Source organism: Carassius carassius, chromosome 3 (genome assembly GCF_963082965.1).
Source record: "Carassius carassius chromosome 3, fCarCar2.1, whole genome shotgun sequence".
NCBI lineage: Eukaryota > Metazoa > Chordata > Actinopteri > Cypriniformes > Cyprinidae > Carassius > Carassius carassius.
The window spans coordinates 41,362,801-41,390,789 of record NC_081757.1 but is presented as its reverse complement, the minus strand read 5'-3'; the positions used below and the strand labels follow the sequence as shown (position 1 = coordinate 41,390,789).

The 27,989-nt window shown below is 35.8% G+C and overlaps 2 protein-coding genes across 4 annotated transcripts in view; both read left to right on the top strand.

Moving 5' to 3' along the window:
- The window catches only part of LOC132127137 (adhesion G protein-coupled receptor A3), a 54,420-nt gene extending 34,528 nt beyond the window's left edge, over window positions 1-19,892 (top strand). Inside the window, exons 8-19 of the mRNA XM_059538797.1 lie at window positions 14-178; window positions 1,215-1,416; window positions 1,575-1,724; window positions 3,291-3,452; window positions 4,746-4,928; window positions 6,690-6,897; window positions 9,045-9,253; window positions 10,491-10,615; window positions 11,741-11,864; window positions 12,054-12,199; window positions 13,368-13,463; window positions 18,072-19,892. Coding sequence (XP_059394780.1) covers window positions 14-178; window positions 1,215-1,416; window positions 1,575-1,724; window positions 3,291-3,452; window positions 4,746-4,928; window positions 6,690-6,897; window positions 9,045-9,253; window positions 10,491-10,615; window positions 11,741-11,864; window positions 12,054-12,199; window positions 13,368-13,463; window positions 18,072-19,521 — 3,220 coding nt within the window. The 3' untranslated portion in view covers window positions 19,522-19,892. The remainder of the gene's footprint in view (window positions 1-13; window positions 179-1,214; window positions 1,417-1,574; window positions 1,725-3,290; window positions 3,453-4,745; window positions 4,929-6,689; window positions 6,898-9,044; window positions 9,254-10,490; window positions 10,616-11,740; window positions 11,865-12,053; window positions 12,200-13,367; window positions 13,464-18,071) is intronic.
- A 6,745-nt stretch (window positions 19,893-26,637) lies between these two features.
- The window catches only part of kcnip4a (potassium voltage-gated channel interacting protein 4a), a 207,706-nt gene continuing 206,354 nt past the window's right edge, over window positions 26,638-27,989 (top strand). For 2 of the 3 annotated variants that reach the window (XM_059538785.1, XM_059538743.1), the window contains exon 1: window positions 26,638-26,821. In XM_059538785.1, coding sequence (XP_059394768.1) covers window positions 26,764-26,821 — 58 coding nt within the window. In that variant the 5' untranslated portion in view covers window positions 26,638-26,763. The remainder of the gene's footprint in view (window positions 26,822-27,989) is intronic. The other variant, XM_059538751.1, reaches the window with a different exon arrangement.

Genomic DNA, 27,989 nt, shown 5'->3' with positions numbered 1-27,989 from the left:
TGTCCTCACACAGCGCCTTGACCATCTCCAACATCCAGCCGGGGTTCACTGGGGACTGGGAGTGTCACGTGCGCACCAGTCGAGGAAACAACACTAGGACGGTCCACATCGTGGTTCTGGAGAGCTCTGCCAAATACTGCCTGCCAGATCGGGTCGCAAACAACAAAGGGGACTACAGGTGAGTCCAGTGAACATCTGATCACATGATGCTGTGCACAGTTCAGAGCTGCTAAAACTTCAGTGCTTTTGACCGTCTCTACTGATCACCAAGGCTGTGCTTATTTGATTCAAAATAGAGTAAAGAAACTGAAATATTATTACAATTTAAATTACTTTTTTATTCTTATTGAAATGTAAAAATGTAATTTATTTTTGCGATGCAAAGCTGAATTTAAAGCAACATTACTCTAGTCTTCAGTGTCACATGATCCTTTAAAAAAATCATTCTGATATGTGACCCTGGAGCACAAACGCAGTAGCAATAGCCAAAGAGGTCAAAATTATCCGTTTTTCTTTTATGCCAAAAATCATTAGGATATTAAGTAAAGATCATGTTCCATGAAAATATTTTGTGAATTTTCTACTGTAAATACATAAATGTTAATATATATATATATAGAATTTATTTGGACAACTTTAAAGGAGATTTTCTCAATATTTAGATTTTTTTGCACCCTCAGAATCCAGATTTTCAAATATTGTCCGATCTTAACAAACCGTGCATCAATGGAAAGATTATTTATTCAGATTTCAGACGAGGTATAAATCTTATTACTTGTAAATGTCTTCACTGTCACTTTTGGTCAATTTAATACATGCTTACTGAATAAAAGTATAATTTCTTTCAGAGAAAAATTTTCCAGATTCTAAACTTTGCTTTAGTAAAGGTGTTGAAAGAGCAATAAACAGTATAAATATGATTATGATAGATTTGGATCAGTGAATCAGTTGTGTATACATAGCTGAAGATATCAAACCAGTGTATTTTTTAAGCTCTTCGCTGCACTCTAGTGGAGATATTACAGATCTAAGCGATACATATTGCAGTGCAAGCTTCAACTTTCAGCTTCGACTTATTTTTTCATTGCATATTCTGTTAAATCAAACCAAATATATTCCCATTTAAGGCTATTTATTTCTATTCAACATCACAGACAAATTGGTACTTTTTTTGTAGTTGTGCATGAGCATGTATTGAACGTGTCTGTGTGCAGATGGCCTCGGACACTGGCTGGCATCACGGCGTACTTGCCCTGTAAACGGCAGGTGAGCGGAGCTGGCATTTACTCGGGCAGCTCGGCAGAAGATCGGCGCGCGTGGAGGCGATGTGGCCGCAGTGGACAGTGGGAAGAGGACGACTACTCACGCTGTGAATATATGAAAGACGTCACGCGTGTGCTTTTTATCATCAATCAGGTAGACAAGTGTAACTGTGCATTGGGCAAAGCAGTTGAGCCGTGCAGTATTCTGTGTTTAATCCTCATCATGCACCTTTTTTTGTGGTTTATGTCAGACATAATATTTCAGTCTCATTTTCTTGTTATTTATTTATTTCTTTTTGTCTGGTACGTCAGATGCCTCTGAATCTGACCAATGCGGTCCAGACGGCGCAGCAGCTGTTGGCTTACACCGCAGAAGCGCCCAACTTCTCTGACAAGGTGGACGTGATCTTTGTAGCCGAGATGATCGAGAAGATCGGCAAGTTTGCCGAAAAGTATAAAGAGGCGAGTCAAATCAATTAAAGTCATATAGTGTCTGTACAGGGTCTGAATAATCTTTTTTTTATTCTCTCTCTTTCTCTCTGTGCAATGCAAAAGTCTAACACTTTTCTCACATAAACACTTTTTTCATAAGTGTCAATTTTTTTAATTGAGATATATACATCTTCTGAGAGTTTTATTTATTCAGCTTTCCATTGCTGTATGGTTTGTTAGGATCGGACAATATTTGGCTGAGATACAACTATTTGAAAATCTGGAATCTTATTGTGCAGAAAAGTCAAAATATTGAGAAAATATCCTTTGAAGTTGTCCAAATGAATTCTCAGCCATGCATATTAATAATCAAAAATTAGGTTTTTTAAATATTTACGGTAGTAAATTTACATAATATCTTCACGGAACATGATCTTTACTTAATACCCTAATGATTTTTGACATAAAAGAAAAATCTACAAGTTTTATTTTTTTATTTTATTTTTATTTACTTTTTTAGCTATTGCTATAAATATACCCCAGCGGCTTAAGACTGGTTTTGTGCCCCAGGGTCACAAATCACATAAGGCCTCAGATCCAGGGAATTTTAGAGGTGACAAAACAACAATTACAATTAGCCAAAAATCAAGACATGTGTTATTTTACTGACATCCTCAGCTGTTCACTGTAAGACCAGGATTCCCACAGTCTTCGAAAACTTGGGAATTTAGGAGAATTGTTTGAAATGTTTGAGAATTTAAAAGTGTGATCGATCTACATTTTACTCCAATTCAAATGTGCTCTCCGCTACCAATATGTTAGTAATCTTTATATAATGATAGTTTTTATTTCTGATTTTGTTTAATTTAAGCTTAAACTTATTTCAGTTATTCACCAATTTTTTTTTCTGTATTATTTTTAGTCAGAATTTTCAGAATTGTGTTTTTTTTTTTTTTTTTCAGATTTGAAAATGAATAAAAATGAATAAAATCTTAATTCATTCATTCAATTTTGGTTTTATTTTTAGTACTTAAGTTAAAACTAACAAACTAGAAATGCTGTCTCGGCAACTGATTGAATTAAATTTATTAGTGTAAGTTACACAATCACACCGTTGAAAACTAAAATCCGTTATGCTAAATTTAATTCAGTCAGTGAGGAGAGGTGCAGATAGGATCAGAATGGAGGGATCTGGACACTGGGCCACAGAGGAACGTAGAAGCAGTTTTTCAGGATCAGGTTGCACTTCACTCAGTGTTGAGGGGAAATGTTATCATGTAGCGCCTGCTTATTGAATTAGACTTGCCTCACGATTTAGCTTCGGTTATGTGACTTTGTTTAGGACAAAGAACAGGCCTTTATCACTCCAGCGTTTGCAGCATTGTTTTTTGATAACATTCGCAATGTGCGGACGCATCCCACTAAACACGTTTTAGTTCTTCCGGGAAACATGAACTCATTAGCATTTTTCTGAATGTGATTGTGTTGTTTAGTTGAGGTGATAATGTGATGTTAAGTTGATTTCAGGAGTGTGCGGTGTGTTTGTGGGCCTGGAGGGATCATCGGTGTTGTCTCTAACTGTGTTTCCTCTCTCAGCTGGGAGATGTGATGGTGGATATCTCCAGTAATCTGATGCTGGCTGATGAGCGAGTGTTATGGATGGCTCAGAGGGAGGCGCGAGCTTGCTCTCGTATCGTTGAGTCCCTGCAGAGAATTGCCCTTCTCCGAATCAGTAACGGGGCTCTGGCCTATTCTACCGTGAGTACTGTGAGAAAACCGCTTCAACTGTGCATTTTGACTCGGATTTGAAAAGTCTGCTCAAGCTCTTGATTATGAGAGATTTTATTATGTATTAATATTTTTTTGCTTTTTAAATTGTTAGCTTTCAATGTAATCATTTTTGTTTAATTTCATATTAATATTTAGCTTTATGTCTTTCTAATTTCTGTTAACAAAAATGTTAAAATGTTAAACCCTCCAGAACCCCCCATTGTCGGTACATTACTGTAGATGAGATTTCTTTGCTTTTACAAATTAGGTGACGATACAAAATGATTTCATAGGTCTCTTGATTGATAATACCAAACTGATTGATAAAAAAAAAAAAAAAATATATATATATATATATATATATATATATATATATATATATATATATATATATATATATATATATATATATATATATATATACATACACACAGAGTATAGTGTTAGTATGTTTAGACGAGATGTGTGTAGATTATAAAAATAATAAATTCATATTTTTTTCAGCAGTTGAACAGTTTATATAACATATTTAAACTGAAAAAGTGTATATACTGTTGAACACTTTACATTTTAAAACACAAAATATAGGTTACATCACTTCTGCTTCCAAAGGATGCAATTATGTGATCAATAACACAGGATAAACAGTAATATTGTGAAAGGTTTTTGCAGTTTTTAAAAGCTAATTCATATATGAATATATTTTAAAATGTAATTTATTGCTGTGATCCAAGCTGAATTTTCAGCATCATTCCTCCAGTCTTCAGTGTCACATGATCTTTCAGAAATCATACACGGATTTACTGCTCAAGAAACATTTCTGGTTGTTATGAATGCTTCATATTTATGTGTTATCTGTAATACATTTTACATTTATTTTAAATGGAAATCTTAGACCCACTTTATATAAAATGTCTTTAGCCACTATGTACTGACACTGAAATCTAAAAAATGGATGTAATTACACCTATAATTAATTTCTGTATTCACATCCTACAAATCAGCTTCTAGCCCTTAAACCTAACCAAATCAACCAGATCCCACCCTTAATAACCAAAATAAGTACATTCTACACAGCTCATAGTTAAAACACCTAATATATATTTGGAAACAAAATCTTTTGTAACATTATAAATGCTGTCACTTTTCACCAGTTGAATGCATCCTCGCTGAATAAAAGTAAGAAGGAAGTGTAGATTGTTACAGAGTGGTTTAAGGGGAGCCGGTGTTCACAGTCATACAGTAACATGTGGATGATATTGTAACCACCTGTTTCAGCAGAACTCTCACAACATTGCTCTGGAGGCTCATGCCATCAAGGCCAGCAGCTTCAATGGAATGACCTGCACTCTGTTCCAGAAGCTTTCACCGGAGCGCACACCCAGAGACCCCGACATCAACCCAGAGCGCCAGCTCAGCTTCAAATGCAACGTGACCAGCAACCTGTCTGCACTGGCTCTCAAAGTAAGCATTTCGTCTCGAGTCCTTCCTGTTAGGGTTGTGACGGTGAGGCCGTTTCCCAACCAGTTAATCAGTGTGTGACAGCACCGATAATACAGGTCTTTTCCTTGCTTTCCTTCACTTATAAATAGCTTGTAAAGCAGGAATCACTGACAAGAAGCACTCAAGCTGAATATTTAAGAATGTCAGATTCCTTTTTGTGATGTCAAACCTGTGATAATGAATCTGGCTGATGGAATGGGATAAATGTCCAGAAAACAAGCTATAGGAAACAATGCTAGTGTACACATTTTTTTATATACTAATTTTAAATGTAGGTGTGACTAATTTGTTTTTACAAGGTGTCTTTTAGGTCATACAAGACTCACACATGGATATTATTTAAAGGGTGAAGAACCACCATCATGCCTTACTCGCCAAACTAGCATGATCACAAAGCATATTTTATTGGATTGTACTGTTTTTAATGTAAATAGACAGTGGTTTTATTCAGAGGTGTGTTTAACTGATTTTTTTTTTTAAATGTATCACCTTATAATTTTTGTCTAGTGTAGAATTGAAATGTCTTTTTGTTTATTGTATACCTTGTGCAATTTATTCGGAAATCACCATGAAAATAGCCTTGATGCTGGCACGGCCTTAAAAATGAATAAATTAATTAAAATCGCTTGTAAATGTGGCGTGAATATATATATTACTTTCACTTTCAAATTAGCTGCAATTCGGGTTTAATTGTGATCATAGTACTACCGTATTTTCCGGACTATAAGTCGCACTTTTTTCATAGTTTGGCTGGTCCTGTGACTTATAGTCAGGTGTGACTTATTTATCAAAATTCATTTGACATGAACCGAGAGAAATGAACCAAGAGAAAACATTACCGTCTCCAGCCACGAGAGGGCGCTCTATGCTGCTCATTGCTCCTGTAGTCTACCCCTGAGCAGTATAGAGCGCCCTCTTGCGGCTGTAGACGGTAATGTTTTCTCTCGGTTCTTGGTTCTAAATAAATGCGACTTATATTTTTTTTCCTCATCATGACGTATTTTTGGACTGATGCGACTTATAGTCCGAAAAATACGGTATTCTTAACAAGACGAATAAAAATACACCATGCTATAGGCTAGGACTAATAAAAAGTAACAAGTAAACACTGTGGAACCAAATAAATAATAAACGTAGAATGTTTATTAGCAAAATGAATAAGAAGTCTTTGAGGCACGGCATATACCTTGATGTCGAATTTAAATAAGTAGATAAATTACACAAAGTTTAAATAGAGTAAAAATCAACAAACACTGTGGAACCAATTAAATAAGAAACAAATGTTCAGAAGTCACCTTAGATAAACGGCAAAAGTCAACAGGCTTTTCAAAACCCAAAATATTTCCAAACAGCCGTTTTTGCCTTTAGTTTCAAAACTAAATAATTAGCTTTTGTCTCTTCTGTCTCACCTCACTCTCCTCCCGTCATAAATAAAATCTGATCCGTTTGGCATGTTCGGTCATTCAGTTTTTAATTGCAGTGACTGTTCTCTAATTGAATTATTTTTATTACTATAAAAAATGTAAACAATGCGCAAGTGGCATAACCGGTGTTGCAGCTTAACACTGTCTATCGCTGTCTACTTCCTGTATCTATACAGTGGATTTGTCATAACCTATAAAGCGAGCGCTTCTTCAAAGCGAGAACTCCAATAAAGCTGTGGAAGCAGGAATATATCCATCATGCTCTGACAGTAACGTTATTGCATCTCCACGTCTGCAGAACACTATCGTGGAGGCGTCTCTGCAGCTTCCCCCGTCTCTCTTCTTGTCTCTGGGAAGCTCGGGTCAGGCTGATGAAGCCGTCTATAAGCTACACCTGCTGGCTTTCCGCAACGGCAAACTGTTTCCTCCGACAGGCAACTCCACCCTCCTGAGCGACGGCAGTAAGAGGAGGAGTGTGGTCACACCTGTGATCCTCACAAAGATCGGTAAGAACACACTCAACGCCTCGGGACAGATCAGACAGATCCTCATTGTTGATGTTATACAATATTTCTACCTGGCTAGAAAGCAAAATAATATACAATAGTCAAAGGTACAGACAAATTTCCACACATGAAGTTCACAAATTACACAAACTTCTTTCATAATTAACATATTAAACTGAAACAAAGCACAAACAAATAATATTTAAACATAAGAATAAAACTAAAAACTTTATTTTCTTAAATGGCTACAACAGTTAATGCAAATGAATTCATTGATTAACATAAATTAATGGACAAATTAAAAACCAATATAGATTTAGAACTAGACTAGAAGTGAAAACGGAGCATTTAGAAATAAAATCTAATTCAAAACATTAACAAAAACTATATTAGTGTATCAGTGATACTAAAAAAAAAACACTTGTACAGAAGTATAACCAAGGATAATAAAAGTTTAATTATATCTTAAAGTTTTTAAATAAAACACAAAAGTGCTACTGCAAAAGTATTTTTTTCATGAAAATGTTGCACCAGGTCAGAATAGGAGTAACACAGTAACACACTGAATTAAACATGAAGATTTGAAATGGAAAGAGTAAAAATTATATTTTCTGGTAAAGCATTCTCTAGTATTCTTGGTTTTATTTACAACATTGAAAATATTTTTTTTTTTTTTACCGTGTGCTTTTATTTTCTTCTTTTGTGATTTGATCTGCACTATTATAATACATCCCACCCACATTGTGGCTTCAAGCAGGTAAAGAGGCATCGTGTCATGAACAGAGCAATAATGCTGCCGGAGAGCGGCTGAAGTGTGAGGGGGCGGCAAACTACAGCACAGGGAGCTGCTAGGAAAAACTGATTGATTTCAATGAGAGGCCTAAGCAGAAACAGATTGCAATCCCATGTAAAGCTGCAGAGTTTAGAAGAAGCTGATATGGACAGAATGTCTAAGATCTGCCTCTGGACTACTGGACTACTGGCACTCTTTATATTGTCTTTCAATACAAGCGATGCACATGGATTAATTGTGTGTACTTCCTAACTAAACATTAAGTTGGCTCTATTTCTATAACTCTATTTTTATCATAAACCCTTAAGAACAATGGTTTGAAAAGGTCATAGAAATTCCATTATTGTTCCCCAAACCTTTCAATGAACAGTTGTTAAAAGAACCATTTTTTATTAGTTTGAAGAACATTTAAAGAACCTTTTCCACTAAAGAACCTCCTGTGGAATGGAAAGGTTCTACGGATGCGAAAGGTTCCTCATGGAACCTTAAATGTTAATATTAACCTTAATTTCTAAGTGTACTATCAAAGATGATCCACAACCAGAACTCGTGTGTTGTAACACAAAATGATTAAAGGGTTAGTTCAGCCAAAAATTAAAATTGTTATTAATAACTCACCCTCATGTTGTTCCAAACCCGTGAGACCTCCATTCATCTTCGGAACACAGTTTAGGATATTTTAGATTTAGTCCGAGAGCTCTCAGTCCCTCCATTTAAGCTTTGTGTACGGTCTACTGTCCATGTCCAGAAAGGTAAGAAAAACACCATCAAAGTAGTCCATGTGACATCAGAGGGACAGTTAGAATTTGTTGAAGCATCGAAAATACATTTTGGTCCAAAAATAAAAATTAATTACAACTTTATTCAGCATTGTCTTCTCTTCCGGGTCTGTTGTGAGTGCGTTCACAACACTGCAATGACGCTGCTGACGTGTTATCTCTGATATTGGGCGCACCAGAAAACACGTTAACAGCGTCATACGTCAACTGTCACAGCAGTCGCACTCACAACAGACACGGAAGAGAAGACAATGCTGAATAAAGTCGTATTTTTTTTTTTTTTGGACCAAAATGTATTTTCGATGCTTCAAAATATTCTAACTGAGCCTCTGATGTCACATGGACTACTTTGATAATGTTTTTCTTACCTTTCTGGACATGGACAGTAGACCGTACACACAGCTTCAATGGAGGGACAGAGAGCTCTCGAACTAAATCTAAAATATCTTAAACTGTGTCCCGAAGATGAACTGAGGTCTTACGGGTTTGGAACAACATGAGGGTGAGTTATTAATGACATAATTTTCATTTTTGGGTGAACTAACCCTTTAAGCATCCATCCTGCTGTTGTTTAGAGGGCTTCCCGCTGAAGAACCTGCAGAGTCCAGTGAACGCGACCCTGCGGCGCTTCCTGCACGGCTCGGACGCCGTTCCCTCCTTCTGGAACTTCAGTCTGCTGGGAGGACAGGGCGGCTGGCAGAGCGACGGCTGCCGCATCCTCCATCAGGACGACAACTTCACCACCATCTCCTGCCATTCACTTAATAACTACGCTTTACTGATGGTGAGAGAGACAAAGCAGGCATGCATTTCAGTCTCTTCTTCATAAACTATTAAGGCTTTCGAAGACTTGGCACACATGTTGCTTGTAGTACTTTTATACTGCTTTTTTTGGTGGTGGTGGTGTTTTTCTAGAATGTCTATGGAAAGAGTCTGAACATTTTGCTGGACAATTTATTTTGTGGTCCATGGTGAGAGAAACATCATAGTGGTCATTACTGATATTAAGAGTGGAAATTTAAATAAGTGTGTGTGTGTGTGTGTGTGTGTGTGTGTGTGTGTGTGTGTGTGTGTGTGTATATATATATATAATATATATATATATATATATATTGTTTTAATTGAAATAAAGCACAAACTGAAATAAAAATAAGTTAAAATAAAATATTAACAAGTAATATAAATGACAAATGATCATATCATTTTTTTTTCTTTATGTAAATATATATAAAATGTAAAGAAAATATGACAAGTTCTTAAATTACTCCAAAATAAATTGTTAATTGAAATAATGCAAAAAATTAGAAATGTTGCATTGACAACTTTGGAAATAAAAGTAAAGTTTTTTTAATTTCTAAATACATACATTATACAATACATTTAGGATAAATAGGAAAAAAAACTAAAAGTTTTTGAATATTAGAAGTGCTGCCTTGAAAGTATCACTAAAATCATTACAACTGAAATAAAAACAAAGCTAAATGGAAATAGTAAGAACAAAACAAAACAAAACAAAAAAAATGACAAGCTCATAGCAAATTGATGAAACTTAGACCACATTTAACTTGTAAACTGAAAACAAAAATAAAATCTAATTAAAAAAAAAAAAAGTATAATTACTTTGATAGTATATAAACAATATGAAAATAACATGGCTAAGCAGTATTTACTGTACATATAAATGCATTACATGATAGAGTCCGTGTGTGAAATACTGTTTGATGTTGCTGTGTGAACAGAAGTAATAATAAGGATCTGCAGGATGGTAATGGATTCCAGTGTTCCCATCATCCTCTTCTCGTGTAATTACTTGAGGATTTTTACTGCTGGATTGATCTGCTGTGCAATTTTCTTCTGATTTTCCTTCATGGCATTGACATTTACCGTGAGCTCTCGGTTTGTGATTAGATATTTTTTCACACATCCTCAACTCCCACCCTTCCAGAACAAGAAAAAAAAACATCTAAATTATTGGATGTTGAAATGCAAATATAATTCATTGAAATCCTCTCGTCTAACAGGATCTAAACAGAACCGGGAACGACGCGTACTGCTTCGAACCTCTTCACCCTGTTATCTACGCCACAGCCATCATCCTGGTGCTCTGCCTGCTGTCAGTCATAGTCAGTTATATCTACCACCACAAGTAAGTGCTGGGGTGAAGTTCATTTTTAAAGGGACAGTTCACCCAAACATGAAAGTTTGCTGTTAAATTACTCACCTTCAGGCCATCTGAGATGTACATTAGGTGACTTGTTTTTCTTCAGTAAAACAGTAAAGAGGATTTTTTTTTTTTTTTTTTTTTACTGAAATGGTGGTCCTTAGTGATTCATAGCCAATGCAAGTCAATGGCTACCGGCACTTTGGTAGTCAAAGAGCAGGCGACACAAAATTAATACCCCTAGCTCTCGGTCCATCCAGGATGAAAGATTAATGAAAAATTGAAGAAGATTTCTAGCTGAAACCGTGATCCTTGGTGATTCTTGAATGCAAGTCAATGGCTACCGTCATTTTGAGAAGCAAAAAAACACACAGCTGCTGAAACCAAATGAATACCTGTGGCTCCTGGCAATACACTGGGTTATTATGAAGCAAAATAATTGGTTTTTCAAGAAATTTTATAGTATTTACAAAATCATCCCCAGCAATCCAGTAGCAGGTTTTTATTGGTGTTTAGTAAAATATTCACGTTATAGGTCATTATTGGGTGCTTTATTAATATAACTGCCCATAGGTGACATCAAATGTAAATGAACAGGTGAATGGGTAATTTGAACCAGTTCATTGCAACGAACTGTCCGAAAGATTATTTTTGCGGAAAAACCTTCCCCATTTGTCTGAAGCTATGGATTACATCTAATAATGTTGTAAATAATATTACGTTTTTTGCACACACCGATCATTTTGATTCGTGATAATCAATTTGAAGTGGATCAAAAAGTTGCACTAAGACAAGAACGCATTTCGGTTTTAGGTTTTTAGGACAACTTTGATGAAAGGTTTTGATCCACTTCAAATGTTGACTAGTGTATATCGTCAGGAGCCGCGTGAATTACTTTTGTGTTGCCTGCTTTTTGACCACCAAAGTGACGGTAGCCATTGACATTGCATTCAGTGAATCACTAAGGACCACGATTTCAGTCAAAAAAAAAAATATTTTACAGAAGAAAAACGAGTCACCTAATGCACATCCTGGAGAGTAAATTAACAGCAAATGTTCATTTAAGTTGTGAATATGCTGGTTTAAATGCAATTTTTCATGTGTTGGCAGGTCGGTGCGTGTGAGTAAGAAGTGCTGGCACATGCTGGTTAACCTGTGCTCACATATGCTCCTCACCTGTGCTGTGTTTGTGGGCGGCATCAACCAAACGTACAATGCAAGCGTTTGTCAAGCGGTATGTGCCTGCTCTTCTGTGTATATACAGAGTTTAGGTGACAATATTTACACAATCTTCATAAATGTTTCTCAGTTTACAGGCAGACCTGCAGTACTGCTATCAACTTTTCATTACTATTTCGAGAATATTATAATTTTTGTTGTTCTTGAGGAGAGCTCTTATGTTTTTGAATGTCGTGTGCTGAAGGTGGGGATAGTGCTGCATTACTCCACACTGGCTTCAGCACTGTGGTCCGGCGTAACGGCACGCAACATCTACAAACAGATGACGCGGAAGGCCAAGCGCTACGAGGAGCTGGACGAGCCTCCGCCTCCACCCAGACCTATGCTGAGGTAACGAATGAGGAGGAGAAAAATATTGTGCAAAAATGAACAAATGTACAAATAAGGAAAACAGATCATATAATAGCTATAAATAATTAATCATTTATATGAATAATATGTGAGTCGGTATATATCTGTATTTATATGATCAATATGTGAGCAAGTACACATGCTGTGATCTATTTTAGGGAACTTTAATATGACACTTAAATTGCTCAAAAGGCAAGACTGGGTTGGTGTTAAATTAGTTTCTCCTGCTGACCACTAGGTGTCAGTAAAAATGCAACAGAAACAGGGCTGTTTTATGAAAATTGTACATTAATTTTAGAATGATGTGCCTTATAGGGATAGTTCACTTAAAAAGAAAATTGTCATTTACTCACCCTCATGTCGCCCCCCCCAAAAAAATATATAATTATATAAGTGTTTGAGCCATTGTATATATTGTATGGACGATGAGTGAATTATGACTAGTGTTGTTTTAAAATATTATTTGTGTAGCATTATAGTATCCAGCCTCAAGACTATCTTATGACACAGAAACATAAGCATTTAATTGATCGTCACATGACCTAATTTATAAAGCATTAATTAATATTTTGTATTTTTATATTTTCAGTTTTTATTTAGATTTTAGTTGAAATGTTTGTACATCTGTCATTGTATGCTATAAAATAATATTAATATATAGTATTTTTGGTTAACTTTTATTTTGTAATTTTGAATAATTTTAGTGCTTAAAATTATTTTGAGTTAGTTGCCAAGGCAACATTCCTAATTTTCTATTTTCTTAAGTTTTTCATCTAATATTTGTATTTTATTTTAGCTTTGTCAATCATTTCAATTTATTTTTAATAGATATAAGTCCCAGTAACAAACACTGGTTATGACAGTATTTGATTTATTATTTAATTATTTTGTGAATTATACCTTTAAGTCCGGAATATGCAACATAACTTTTGCCCAAATGTTAGCTATGATTTGCAGTCTGGATAGTGGCTGGATACATCGACACTAGTTGCCGAAGTCAGAGCCGGTGTATGAAACCTAGTGTATTTAAAATATGTTCAGCTCTTATAAGTCATGTAGTGTATTCCAGCAGTAATGCTCTAACATGAGGATATATAATACCTTCCTAATTACATTTAGTAACTGTCATTGTTTTTTACTTCTACAGATTCTACTTAATAGGTGGAGGCATACCGATCATTGTGTGCGGAATAACAGCTGCAGCTAACATCAAAAACTACGGCAGTCAAGTCAGTGCACCTTAGTAAGTATTAGAGTTTAAGGTGCTTTTTAACTATCCCTTTCATTAAAATTCTAGCTAGAGCTTTAATATATATATATCAAATCATTCACTTTTGTTCAACGTGAATCCCGTAATCTGGAATATGAGCAGTCATTTATTCCGTCATCACCCAGGTGCTGATATCGCGCGCTCACAGATGAGATCTGAACAGCATGCGTTAATATGTGTTTAAACTAAACTCATTTAAGCTTTGCCAGTTTAAACATCTAAGAGCCAGAGGACGCGAGTGCGCAAACCCGCACCTCAGAACGTGCACAAATATTAAACTCTCTCTGAAGTATTGTGTTTAAATTGACAAATTCAGACAAAAATTGTCAAAATGCCCGTCTTGGTAAGTATCCTACAGCAGACATAGCCGTCTGAACGTACCAACTGTATCAGTGCATTCTCTTAAAGTGACGGTCTTTATATTAATCGAACTGCAACAACAAAGAAATCACTCACTGCTCTTGATTAAAAAGCTTTTGTAACTTTAATAAAAAATAAACTTTAGTTTATACAGTCCAACATGCAATGCTGTTTTACATTTGATTACTTTATTCAATTTCTATACCTAGCCTCTAAGTGCCATCTGAAATTTTCATCTAAAATTAGGATTTTTATCAAGCTCCCATGCTTAGGTTGAGTCATTTTACTGTAATGGCAATGTGCAGGTCCTTTTCCAGGCTATTGAAGTGAAATAACTGAACATAAATATAGGAGGCTGATAAAAATCCCAATTTTAGATGAAAATTTCAGATGGCACTTAGAGGCTTTTGCATCTGAACTCTTAAGTTTTTCCATAAACATAGCACATACCAAACTGTACCGAAACCGTGACTCTAAAACCGTGAAACAAACCGAACCATGAAAAAGTTGAACCGTGCCACCCCTAATATATATATATATATATATATATACAACCCGAATTCCGGAAAAGTTGGGACGTTTTTTAAATTTTTAATAAATTGAAAACTAAAGGAATTTCAAATCTCATGAGCCAATATTTTATTCACAATAGAACATAGATAACGTAGCAAATGTTTAAACTGAGAAATTTTACACTTTTATCCACTTAATTAGCTCATTTAAAATTTAATGCCTGCTACAGGTCTCAAAAAAGTTGGCACGGGGGCAACAAATGGCTAAAAAAGCAAGCAGTTTTGAAAAGATTCAGCTGGGAGAACATCTAGTGATTAATTAAGTTAATTGATATCAGGTCTGTAACATGATTAGCTATAAAAGCTTTGTCTTAGAGAAGCAGAGTCTCTCAGAAGTAAAGATGGGCAGAGGCTCTCCAATCTGTGAAAGACTGCGTAAAAAAATTGTGGAAAACTTTAAAAACAATGTTCCTCAACGTCAAATTGCAAAGGCTTTGCAAATCTCATCATCTACAGTGCATAACATCATCAAAAGATTCAGAGAAACTGGAGAAATCTCTGTGCGTAAGGGACAAGGCCGGAGACCTTTATTGGATGCCCGTGGTCTTCGGGCTCTCAGACGACACTGCATCACTCATCGGCATGATTGTGTCAATGACATTACTAAATGGGCCCAGGAATACTTTCAGAAACCACTGTCGGTAAACACAATCCGCCGTGCCATCAGCAGATGCCAACTAAAGCTCTATCATGCAAAAAGGAAGCCATATGTGAACATGGTCCAGAAGCGCCAGAAGGCTCATTTAAAATGGACTATTTCAAAGTGGAATAGTGTTTTATGGTCAGACGAGTCCAAATTTGACATTCTTGTTGGAAATCACGGACGCCGTGTCCTCCGGGCTAAAGAGGAGGGAGACCTTCCAGCATGTTATCAGCGTTCAGTTCAAAAGCCAGCATCTCTGATGGTATGGGGGTGCATAAGTGCATACGGTATGGGCAGCTTGCATGTTTTGGAAGGCTCTGTGAATGCTGAAAGGTATATAAAGGTTTTAGAGCAACATATGATTCCCTCCAAACAACGTCTATTTCAGGGAAGGCCTTGTTTATTTCAGCAGGACAATGCAAAACCACATACTGCAGCTATAACAACAGCATGGCTTCGTCGTAGAAGAGTCCGGGTGCTAACTTAGCCTGCCTGCAGTCCAGATCTATCACCTATAGAGAACATTTGGCGCATCATTAAACGAAAAATACGTCAAAGACGACCACGAACTCTTCAGCAGCTGGAAATCTATATATGGCAAGAATGGGACCAAATTCCAACAGCAAAACTCCAGCAACTCATAGCCTCAATGCCCAGACGTCTTCAAACTGTTTTGAAAAGAAAAGGAGATGCTACACCATGGTAAACATGCCCCGTCCCAACTATTTTGAGACCTGTAGCAGAAATCAAAATTGAAATGAGCTCATTTTGTGCATAAAATTGTAAACTTTCTCAGTTTAAACATTTGCTATGTTATCTATGTTCTATTGTGAATAAAATATTGGCTCATGTGATTTGAAAGTCTTTTAGTTTTCATTTTATTAAAATTTAAAAAACGTCCCAACTTTTCCGGAATTCGGGTTGTGTATATATATATATATATATATATATATATATATATATATAGACACACACACACACATTGTAATGTACAGATTTTGTGTCATCAGTTAGACTTCTTTTGTTTGGATTCATGCAAACTATTTGAAACAAAATGCAATGGTGTAATATGTTTCCTTAACTTCGTTGCAATTAACGACAGACTGTACAGATCCAGCCTGTATCTGCCTCAAGGCACTTTTCAAATCCCCCTGTGGACACTTCCTGTCAATTCATAGTCTTTCTCTGTCATGAGAAATTGCTTCTGCTGTCACTGGAGCCTAATGCCCGTGCTCTGTAAAGTGCAGAATAATACTTCAGAAAGGAGAGAGCAGTTTAAGACCTTCTGAAGCTGTTTGAACCTAATTATGGTGCTCTACTTTTGGCTCCCCACCTTGTGTGTGTGTGTGTGTGTGTGTGTGTGTGTGTGTGTGTGTGTGTGTGTGTGTGTGTGTGTGTGTGTGTGTGTGTGTGTGTGTGTGTGTGTGTGTGTGTGTGTGTGTGTGTGTGTGTGTGTGTGTGTGTGTGTGTGTGTGTGTGTGTGTGTTGGCTTCCCACTTCCCTTCTTTCACTTGTGACAGCTGTTTGGATTGTGTAACAGCGTGGTTTAATTTAAAAATCCAGACCATCTGAGATCTTTGGGGTTTAATTAATCTCACGCTACCGTGACAAAAGAAAGAAACGGTCTGCCGAGCATCACAGAACTCAGAAGTGCCTCACAAGTGTTTTACTTTTCTGATAAGATGAAGCCCTTGATACCACTAGTGTAAACTTTAGAACTTATGTATACTTAATGTAAAAACTACATTTTGGAGAGCAGACCTGCAGTGAGTGACGGCTGCGTTGATTTATAATGTGATGGGAGTGTTCTCGCGCTCTTCTGTGTATATTTTATGCACAATTTAAATTTCTTTTTGATTTTTTTTAATGCTGCCAGGTAGGACAAAGTCATTGATCTACTGAAGTTTAAAACAGCAATAAAGTAGTTCTCAGGGAAAAAATGTTCTCAGCTAGTTTTAGATGTGTAGACTTAAAGTATATAACAGACATACCAGCACTACATCAGTATTATACTCTCAATTCTATTGATCAACATTAAAAACATTAAAATCTTATGTAGTTCTTGTAATTTTGTAAGTAGTTTAATTGTTGTTGTTTCTTATTATTCTTAAATTTGCAATAGATAAAAATTTTGAGGCTGATATGGCATAATAAATATTAATGTAATTATTGTTATTGGCCTAAATATAATCTTTGATGCTGATTGGATAAAAAATAATAATTACATAATAATTATCACTATTATAATATAATTGGAAATAATAAACCATTTAATTTTTTTGTTACAATTGAACAGCCCTAGATAAATTATTGTGAATGTTTAATGTGAACACTTAGAATAGCATATTATGATTATTATTATTGCCATTGATAAAGTATTTGCTGATATTGCAATTAAAAAATACATAAAATGAATGTACATTAATAATAATTTTAATGATTTATTTTAAAATGCCTTTTTTTTTTTTTACATATTTTATAGGTATTTGAAATAGTAATAACAGTAAATATTTTATAATTACAAGCAACTAATACTTAAAATAACCCTAAACTTATAGTAAGCACAAGTTGCTCATTAATTTTACTTATTGTTATAGTAATTAACCTAAGTATTGACAGATTAAAATAAAGGGTGACCATAATCTTCGTTATATTATGGAAAATAATCAACCATTACAATTTGTGTTTTGTGGATGTATTTGTGAAGGTGTGTTAGTTTATTGGAGTTTTGAACAGCAATATAGGCATTAAATTAGGAATGAGCTTGCAGTTGTTGTGAGAAAGGGGCAGGTTAAAATGGACTCAATTTTGGGAGAAGTCCAGCATACCTCAGAGAGAAGTCTGTATTTTTACTGGACTATCCAACAACTACGAAGTCAACAAAATTGTTGTATCACAAACACAGTTTAATGGCTCACTTAAGAACAACAACATGCATTTAGAAAATAAATAGGGTGATGTTTAATTTCTAAAGACTTAAAAAAAACACCTGTTGTCTTTCCACAGCTGCTGGATGGCATGGGAACCCAGTCTTGGTGCATTTTATGGCCCAGCAGCCTTCATCGTTTTCGTGGACTGCATGTACTTCCTCAGCATCCTCGTTCAGCTCCGCCGGCACCCCGAGCGCCGCTTCGAGCTCAAGGAGCAGTCTGAGGAGCAGCAGCACCTTTCTGTGGCCGAAGCGTCCGAAATCACACCGGCCCACCTGGAGTCCTCGTCCGCAGCCACCGCGCAACCGGTCCCGATGTCGGCTCTGGAGAACGAACACACTTTTGTGGCCCAGCTCATCGGCGTGGCAGGGTCTCTTGCACTTTATGTCGCTCTGTGGGTGTTTGGAGCTCTTGCAGTGTCCCAGGAGCATCCGGCAGATTTGGTGTTCGCCTGCCTCTTTGGCGCCACTGCTTTGGCTCTCGGGGCGTTTCTTGTGGCGCACCACTGCGTGAACCGTCAGGACATGCGGCGTCATTGGTCACAAGCTTGTTGCCTGGTTCGCCGCAACTACGCTGTTCAGATCGATTCCCTGCTTTTGCCAGTCATGGGAGCCGGAGGCTCTGTCTTTACCACAAGAGGAAACGGTGAAACTGCAAAGTGTCCAGCCAGCAGCGCCGAATCTTCGTGCACCAATAAGAGCGCACCGAGCATCCGCAACTCCACCCAAGGCTGTAAACTGACCAATCTGCAAGTGGAAGCAGCTCAATGCAAACCGGCCCCTTCTACTGCCAATGGGACGGCGTTATTGGACAACAGCTTGACTGAACATTCAGTCGACATTGAGATTAAGATGCACATCGCACCTGTTGAGGTCCAATATCGGCCCAATTCAGTCAACAACAACAATCTGTCAGGAACGGGCAGCGCAAACATCAACGGGCATTCGGGGCGACACCACAAGAACCGTGCAAGAGCACATCGGGCCAGTAGGCTCACAGTTTTGCGCGAGTATTCATACGACGTTCCCACCAGTGTGGAGGGCAGCGTGCAAAGTGGCTCGCACAAGCGCCACCATCATCACGAGAGCCTGCAGGCCCGTAACAGTCGACGGGCAGCGTATTTGGCTTACCGGGAGCGCCAGCAGAGCCAACTTCAGCAGGACAGCAGCGACGCCAGCACCAGTGTGCCCCGCCGCTCACGCCACCTCGCCAAAGGTGGAGGCGTCCGCCCGAATAACAGTTTTGGGCACGGACTCAGCAACAACGTGGGGAACGGCATCAGTAATGGAGGCTTAGTCAGAAGAGGGGACGGATCGGGGACCGAAGACACCAGCCAAACTAAAGACTGTCCAAAACAGCCCCTCGCTGTTGAACTGGAGGTGCAGCCCAAGTCCTACGGGTTGAACCTAGCGTGCCAAAATGGACCTGCCAAAGACTCTGAGAGGCTACAGAATCTGTCGCCCCTGAACGTGGAGAGTTCTGGGAACATTAAGACTGGCTTGTGGAACCATGAAACTACTGTGTAGCGAGATTCCCTTCTCAGAGACTACAAATCTGACTTATATCTGTAACTGTGAATCTCTAATTTTATGATTTTGATCTGAAAGGTACAGTTTGTAAAAATAGTTCCTGAAAGAGTTTGTGGTTTAAAGTTGAGAAAATACCTACAAATGCATATGGTTTACCACTTGGCTGCATCATAGTCGGTCTACAAATGGTCTATTTTTATATCCTTTCGGCCCATTTTGTATTTTATTCTGACATTTTGTATGTGAAGATGCATGATGCGCTGCCCTTTGAGAATATGTTGGCTGACTCTTATATTCGAATGTGTTTTCACACAGTAAAGATTGTGTTTTATTGCGGGCATCAAATAATAAAAAATCTCTTTACGCTGCCCATTTAATCTCATTTCTGAGTTCAAAGGTGAGTACATCTGAGAGTTGCCTTGCAGTTTCAAGTAATTGGGAGCTTATTTTATGATTTTGATCTGGTACAGTTTGTGAAAATAGTTCCTGAAAGAACTTTGTACATTAAGATGCATGAGATGCTGCCCTTGGAGAATATTTTGGCTGACTCTCTCTTATATTCAGATGTGTTTTCACATGCTGTATTAAACAAGATTTTGATTCAACTGCGGCCATTAAATAATAAAACATCTCTTTTTGCAACCTAACTCATCTCAACTCTTGAGTTCAAAGGTGAGTTCAGACCCCCAGATTTGAGAGCTTCCTTTAGCTCTTGTGGTTTTGAGTAATTGGAAGCCTATTTGATGATTTTGATTAGTTTTTAACAAAAGGCCCTAAAGGTATTTGTTTTGTTCATATGTATATATCTTTACGCAGCTCACTTCATCTCATCTCCGAGTTCAAAGGTGAGTTCATCTGAGAGCTTCCTCTTATTTTATTATTTCTGTCCGAATGGTTTTAAAAAATAGTTCCAGAAAGAATAATGTTCAAAATGGTCTATATTTGCATCCTTTACGCCAAATTTGTATTTCATTCTGACGTTGTGTGTGAAGATGCATGACATGCTGCCCTTTGAGTAGGCTATATGTTGGCTAAATCTCGTATTTTCTATGTTTTCACATAATTGTGGCCATCAATAAAAAATCTTTACGCAGTCCACTTCATCTCATCTCTAAGTTCAGAGGTGTGTTCATCTGAGAGTTTCCTCTAGGTCTTGCGGGTTTGGAGTAATTGGGATCACATTGTGCCATTATGTCGGTTTCATAGAGGCTCTAATTGAGGTGCATATCTGCCATATCTGTTATTTATTTATTTTTTTTCTTTCCTCCACTTTGCTGGAACCAGTTCGATGGGCAAGAAATTGTAGGGCACTGCCCCCAGAGCTCGATGCCCACGCAGTGATTGATGGCTGACTCTCAGGTCGGGCTGCCTGTCATCATTAGCGGTGACGGGAATATAATTGCTGTAGTGCAGCCTCACCTTTTCTACCCCCTTCTTGTCTAACTTGCCACAAGTCTCTCGAGCTCTTCCCGGCAGAGTAATACAGGATCGAGTAAAAGAAAATAGAATAATGCCTTACTTGCACACACTTGTAGCTAAAAATAGTGTATCAGAATTCAACTTTTAGCACTGTCTTTTAAAAGCCAATACTTTGTGAGTTTAGTGGTACTAATGAAGTCCACGGGGGATTCCTTTGTTAAATTAGGCAGTATATCAATAGTGCTCCAGACATTGAAGAAAATTGAGATTATTGCTTTCACAATACGCAGATTTCTTCTTGTCATGAGAAAGTACCTGCCTAGGATGTAATTATGAATGTTAAGATTGATGAATAATGGTTCAATGACATTTTTTATAAAATTATTCAATAAAGCATAACATTTTTGATGTATAGGCATAATTGTTCTTAGGAATCAGAAAAAGAAAAATGGAAATCATGCAATTTATTGATCCTTTTCCAATAAGTATTCTCAATCACAAAAATTTCATGTGGTATGACTCCTCAAATGTACATTTATTTATTTAAAAAAAAATTTAAATTAAAAAGTGCGGTGCATCAGGCACAATTGCACAAACGTGTATATTACTACAGTATAATGTGTGTACTTAAACAAGATGTTTCAGTGCAAGAGATGCATATAAAGATTAAATGATGTACATATATGAAATAGATTCCACCAATGGTCAGTAATCCTGAAAGATATAAAGTGTGTGTTTTAGCTCAAACCCATGAACCCAAATTCTTTGTGAAGGTCATGCAGGAACAATTCATTCAAAACTTACTGAACTTATCCATTAATGTCATCCCCTGTATCTGACTTAATGATGAACAAGAGACAAGATGTTCTTCATTTTCAGTCCACTAATGATATATTAAAATCATATTTCTTGCAGACAGAGATGTATTGCCAGCTCCTCCTGAATCTTGCAATGAGAAAAGGCTTTGAATTATGTATGGAGCACTTATGATCCAACAAAACTACAGTGTGCCAACCTGTGTGTGTTAAATTGTAGTGTTTTTCTACTGTCCCACATGCCTCTTAGAAATCATCAGTGCCTCAGGTCTTAGTTTTCTGACACTAAATTTAGATCTAGAAAGACTTAATTCATATCAAACGTTTGGGGACAGTGAAATTAATTGTAGGGAAAATTAAGTCTTCAATGTTTTTTAAAGAAGTCTTTTTTCCAAGGTTGCATAAGTTGATCAAAAATACAGTAAAAACTAATATTATGAAATGGCATTACAATTTAAAATAACTTTAATATTTTATTATATTTTAAAACAAAATGTTATTCCTGTTATGCGAAGCAAAATTTTTGGCATCATTCCAGTCTTCAGTGTCACACGATATAAAATAATTCTAATATGTTGATTTATTTTACATTTTTATCAGTGCTGGAAACAGTTGTGCTGCTTAATTTTTTTAAAAATTATATATATACGTATTTGCAACCAGTGCGATTTTTTTTTTTTTTTTTTTCAGAATTCTCTGATGAGTTGAAAGCAATTATTCAAAAAAAGAAAATTAAATTAAACTTTTGTAACAATATACACTACCGTACCAATTTTCTTAAAAAAAAAAAAAAACTACTTTTATTTAGCTAAGTTACATTGATTTTTTTTTTGTAAAACAACTTATGTTGTTACAAAATATTTTTATTTTAAATAAATGCTGTTCATTTTTACCTTATATTTATCAAAGAATCCTGAAAAAAAAGGTACATATAGCTCACCAGATCTGCATATCAGAATATGTATATATCAGAATATGTTTATTAATTTCATATTTTGACTTCTGGCAAATGTGCTTTAGAAGCATCTAGTGTGTTTAAGGCTTGTCTCAGAGATGAAGATTGATATCTTCTATGCTTTCCCATCTGTGCCTGATAGTATTAGCTTGACTTAAGTGTAGAAATGAACGTACAGTTACCTACAGCTGACTAATTAGGCGTGATGTAGCAGACATGTAATCAGATTTCATATGAAAGCTTTCTCTTTAATGCATGTTAATACTGTACTCGAGTGATATTTGCTGTGATTTTATGATGCTCTTTAAGAGCGTCTGATGACAAGCAGACCCATTTGTTCTTGCGGTTATAATTCTTTAATGCACCCTGATGATTTGAGACTTGCAGAAGCAGGATGCCGATATGGAGGCGGATGGTGGATCAGGATCATGGATCTAATATGGGAAATGAATGGATGTGGAATTAATAAATGATGAGGATAAATTACACCATGTTCTCTCATCCAGCTCCTCAAGCAAAACATGGGCCAGGGGTCAAAGACAATAATTCTGGAAACCTGACACCATTATTATGGAGGTCTTGCTCCCAAAACACATGATGGGATGGGATTGGGAGCACAGGTGTACAGATCGGGAGTTAGATCACCATCTGTTTAAAGCAAGCATGTAGCATGCTGGAATTGATGGTGAACTCATTATACATGTGATCATTTGTTGTGTAATGCAAACAATGTTCAGTTTGTTGCACAGATTGATCATTTTGCTCCAAAAGACCTCAATTTATTGCCATTGGCTTGTACTGATGTGAATAATTATTGTCCAGTTTCTATTATTCGTTCTATTAGAGAACACCTTTTTGAGAAACTTATTTTTAAGCAATTATAATAGAATGTTTAATGAGTTAATGAATTATATTGGTTTAACTGAAAAATGGCCATCTTTGGCTTGTCTTCATAACAGGCATCAGTATGTTGTTTTCCTAGGTTTTCAGTCTAATTATGTAATTGTTGAAAAAGGTGTTCCTCAAGGTTCTACCCTGGGACAACTACTTTTTTCTATATTTTTTTGACGAATGACCTCAAATATGCCTGAATTCTACTGTACATTGTTATGCCGATGACTATTATTTTACACCACTAATTCTGATTGGTTTCAAATTCAGAATTCTTTATTTCTTTATACACATACATACATACAGCAGACCAGAGACTCTAGATGGGTTCGATGTCCATTGTCCAACTGCACAGATTGATATTTTGGCGAAGGTTGGATTAGTTTTGGGCTGGGAGATGGATTCACAAAGTAGTTTATATGTTTTCCTGTCAGCCTACTGTTATTTTTGAAATGAGTATCAAAATTAATCAGTTAAGCACTGACATGAAAACAAGAAATGAATAGCCTTTGGTGGCTTTTGTGGCTTTACTGACTGACAGTGATGAGTGAAATGAGATGATTGGGCTGAGAGGAGGAATGGGATCAAACACAGACTCGAACCTACGTTAAAGTTTCCTCCAAAAATAAAAACTTGCTGAAAATTTACTTTTAATATCACATTTTTGCTTCTGTCAAAAAATGAAAAACGAAATGACAGTTTCAAATTCATTCTGATAAAACAATGACTTCTAAGAAGAATGGATTCTGCTTCTTTCCCATGATCCCCCACTATGGCAGCTTGTTTCCACCACTGAGTAAGAAATAAAATGCTAATTGCGTCTATTTATTAACACAATTCTGACTTTTTTCTATTGATATTTCTGTCTGACATCTTGTGAGATATAAACTCCGAATTTCAAGAAAAAAAAACATTGAATTCTGAGAAAAACAACGGAATTGTGAGATTATATTATTTATTTATGTTATGTTATTTATTTAGTTATTTTTTTTTACAGGAATATGTGATGTAAACTATCGAAACTATAGATGTAAAAGAACATGCATCTATCAGATGTATGATACATTTACGACAGAGATTTCTACTATTATATTATATTATATTATATTATATTATATTATATTATATTATATTATATTATATTATATTATATTATATTATATTATATTATATTATATTATATTATATTATATTATATTATATTATATTATATTATATTATATACAAGAGTTTGTAGGAAGTCTATTGCCAGGAATGTTATTTGCTTTTTATTATCTGTAGCTGAGTTGCATCTTGTTGTCAGAGCTGCAGGATATCCAGTGTCGGAGGACAGCAGAAATACTACATGAGCAGGTTTGAGTCAAACATTATATTATGCTAATTGAAAGATTTCAGGTTTGCTGTTTGCATCACCATGCATCTCATTGTTGCTTGTTTTCCTCAATGTCATGTCTACATTAACACCCATATTCTGCCTATATGCCTCAGTCCTCATGAACACAAACGTGGACGTCGGTGTTACATAAGCTCATCACACTTGATATCTCAGACATTATCTTCTCAGTCTCCAGGCTACAATCTCTGTACGCTCCCACTTTACAGTACAGTCAAATGTGGGATGGAGGCAGTGAATTACTGCATTGAGCAAATGCAACCAAATCCTTCTTTATCCTCTTGTTTGAAAGACATAAAGTTTGCCTAGTAGATGCTTAATTTCTCCTGTGAGGAGTTTTACCTATCTTCGCCAACTCTTCATTTCCTTTCAGCATTTCATTATCACAGCTTGGGAGTAGATGTTGATTGCTGATGCTTAATTTATTATGTTATTTAGGATTTCAAGTGATAATGACAATATTAAATAGTTTATTTTTCTTTTTATACAATATTTTTAATAGATAACTATTGTTAGATCAGTATTACAGATAAAGAGTACAGCACAACATCTTGAGCACTGGTAAATTAGTGAAAATATATTTCTGAGTTTGTGTAAACGCCTGGTATTGTCAGCTGAAAAGCTGTCAGAAATGTCAAATCCCATCTGCTGAATCCTGAGCTGTCTTTTTATATACTCTTTTCCATTCTCCAAGAAATGGTATATCAAGCTTGAGCGTGGCAGTGTGTACTCAGTACTGGCAGTTCTTGGGTATAAAGTCTCAAACTGAGAAGATATCATGGTACAATAGGCCACCATCATGCTATAGATGTCAGATCCAAATTGTAGTGCAGTGTGAAAGTTACACATACAGTCACTCCAAAACCTATTCAGATACTTAAAGTACTTAAGTATTGGAAATCAGTCCAAAACTCATCAAAAGGTGATTTTTACTGAATGTGTGAAATCCTCCTTGCAGAAACACCACAGGTGTAAGACAAAAATATGTGTTGTGCAAAATGAGCCATCAATATATTCAGTTAAAATCCCATTAGTTGGATTTCCCCAGAAATACTGAAGTTTTGAGTGCAAAGATAGTAATACAGTTCAAATACTTTTGGGCACAGATGCATTTAAATAATATATTATATTGCAATATAGTTATATAATACAGTATGATAAATATATAAAATAATATTACAATCATATATTCGATATACATAAAATAGTTTAGATTAAAATATAAAATTTAACTAAATAAATACAGACCAACATTTCTAAATTTGCAAGAGCCTAGTTATAATATATTATAATATATTATATAATATTTAAATGCAAAATTGTATTTATATTTTGTGGCATAAAATATGTCATATTTAATATTATATTAAATTATATCAATTATATTATCATATATTGTATTTATATGTATATTTATAATATTGCATTTTTTATATTTTATAATATATGAAATGTTTTATACAATGTTTAATTTTATAATAAAGATTTGATATTATTTCTTTTAAAATTAAACCTATTATATTAAATATTTTATATTATTAGATATAAATACAAATGATTTCAATATTAAATAAAATATTGTAAATATACATGTAAATTAAAGTTGCATGTATATATAGGCCTATATATATAAATATATAAAAGCAACCGTGCCTCGAGAGCGCGTGAGCGGTGACTGCAGCATCAGCAGAAGCGCAACAGTCTCAGCTGCCCGCAGAAGCGCGCGGCACACGCAGACAAAGCTGCACGCAAAGACTAGTATTACAATGGAGAAGAAACTCGACAGCATCTCAGCCCGAGTGGACGGGTCAAGTTCATCGAGTGGTAGGACTAAACGTGCATGATTGTTCCTCATGCATGCAGCATGCACACGTCTCGCGTGCAAGTTTGACAAGCCGACTGTCATGTTTGTACTTTTGCCGTTCTTCGACTGAAAGGGCTTTTATTTCAGCTGCACAAAGACGTGGTGTTATAGTTGTCCCAGTTGGACACTTTAAGCTACCTATTACTTTAGTAGATTTTAATGATTTAATTATTGTCATTGTCATCTAATGAAAATCTCTGTACAGTAAATTCAGCTGTGTAGTAGTAGTAGTAGTTGTAGGACGGACTGACACGCGATGATTTGTTCACTGCATGTGGACTTTTTAGCTTGTGTTTCTGCGTCTTGTTATAAAATGCGTGACTAGAAACAGCCAAGCAGGTGGGATGAAACTCACTGCCTGCTGACACAGTCCTTGACCATCACACATGTAGAAAAAACTCACTCTTCTTTACCAAACTAACAGCTCTTGATATTTATAACACATAGTTATTTGTAAGCAAGCACCGAGTGCTTATGCTACTAATATAAATAGTATATGTAAAAAATACATAAATAAATAAACCTGTTATACAGTATATATAATTTACAGTGCTGGGCAGATTTCTTACAAATTATAGTCCAATATTGATTCCAAATTGCATAAAAAAAGGTTCTCAATAACGTAGTCCATTCCATTATACATGTTTATTGGTATAATCAGACTATTTTTTGATCACTTTTAATTACTTTTGATCTAACTCATTTATCATGTTGATTTAAATATGATAATTTTGTACTATATTGATATAAAAATACATAAAGAAAGAAAGTCATGAAGTGCACCAAACCTTACATCCAGGTTTGCCAAGCTGGGGTTCTTTATGGGTTGTGAATTAAACGATAATTGAATCAAATGTAAAATTAAAATAAATAATTTTAAAAGCACAACAATCTGCATAATATGTAATCATCTAAAAAATAACTAGTCTCTTTACGAGTATTTTCAGACGTAATTACATTTAATTACAAGTAGAATCTAATTATGGAATCCATATACATTACTACCCAGCACTGATCATTTACAAAACAAGAAAAAGACAAACCTTAAATAACACAACTGTGAGGTGCAAAATGATAGATCTAACAGTAAATAATGTTCAAAGTTAAATTGAATAAAATGTCTACCTG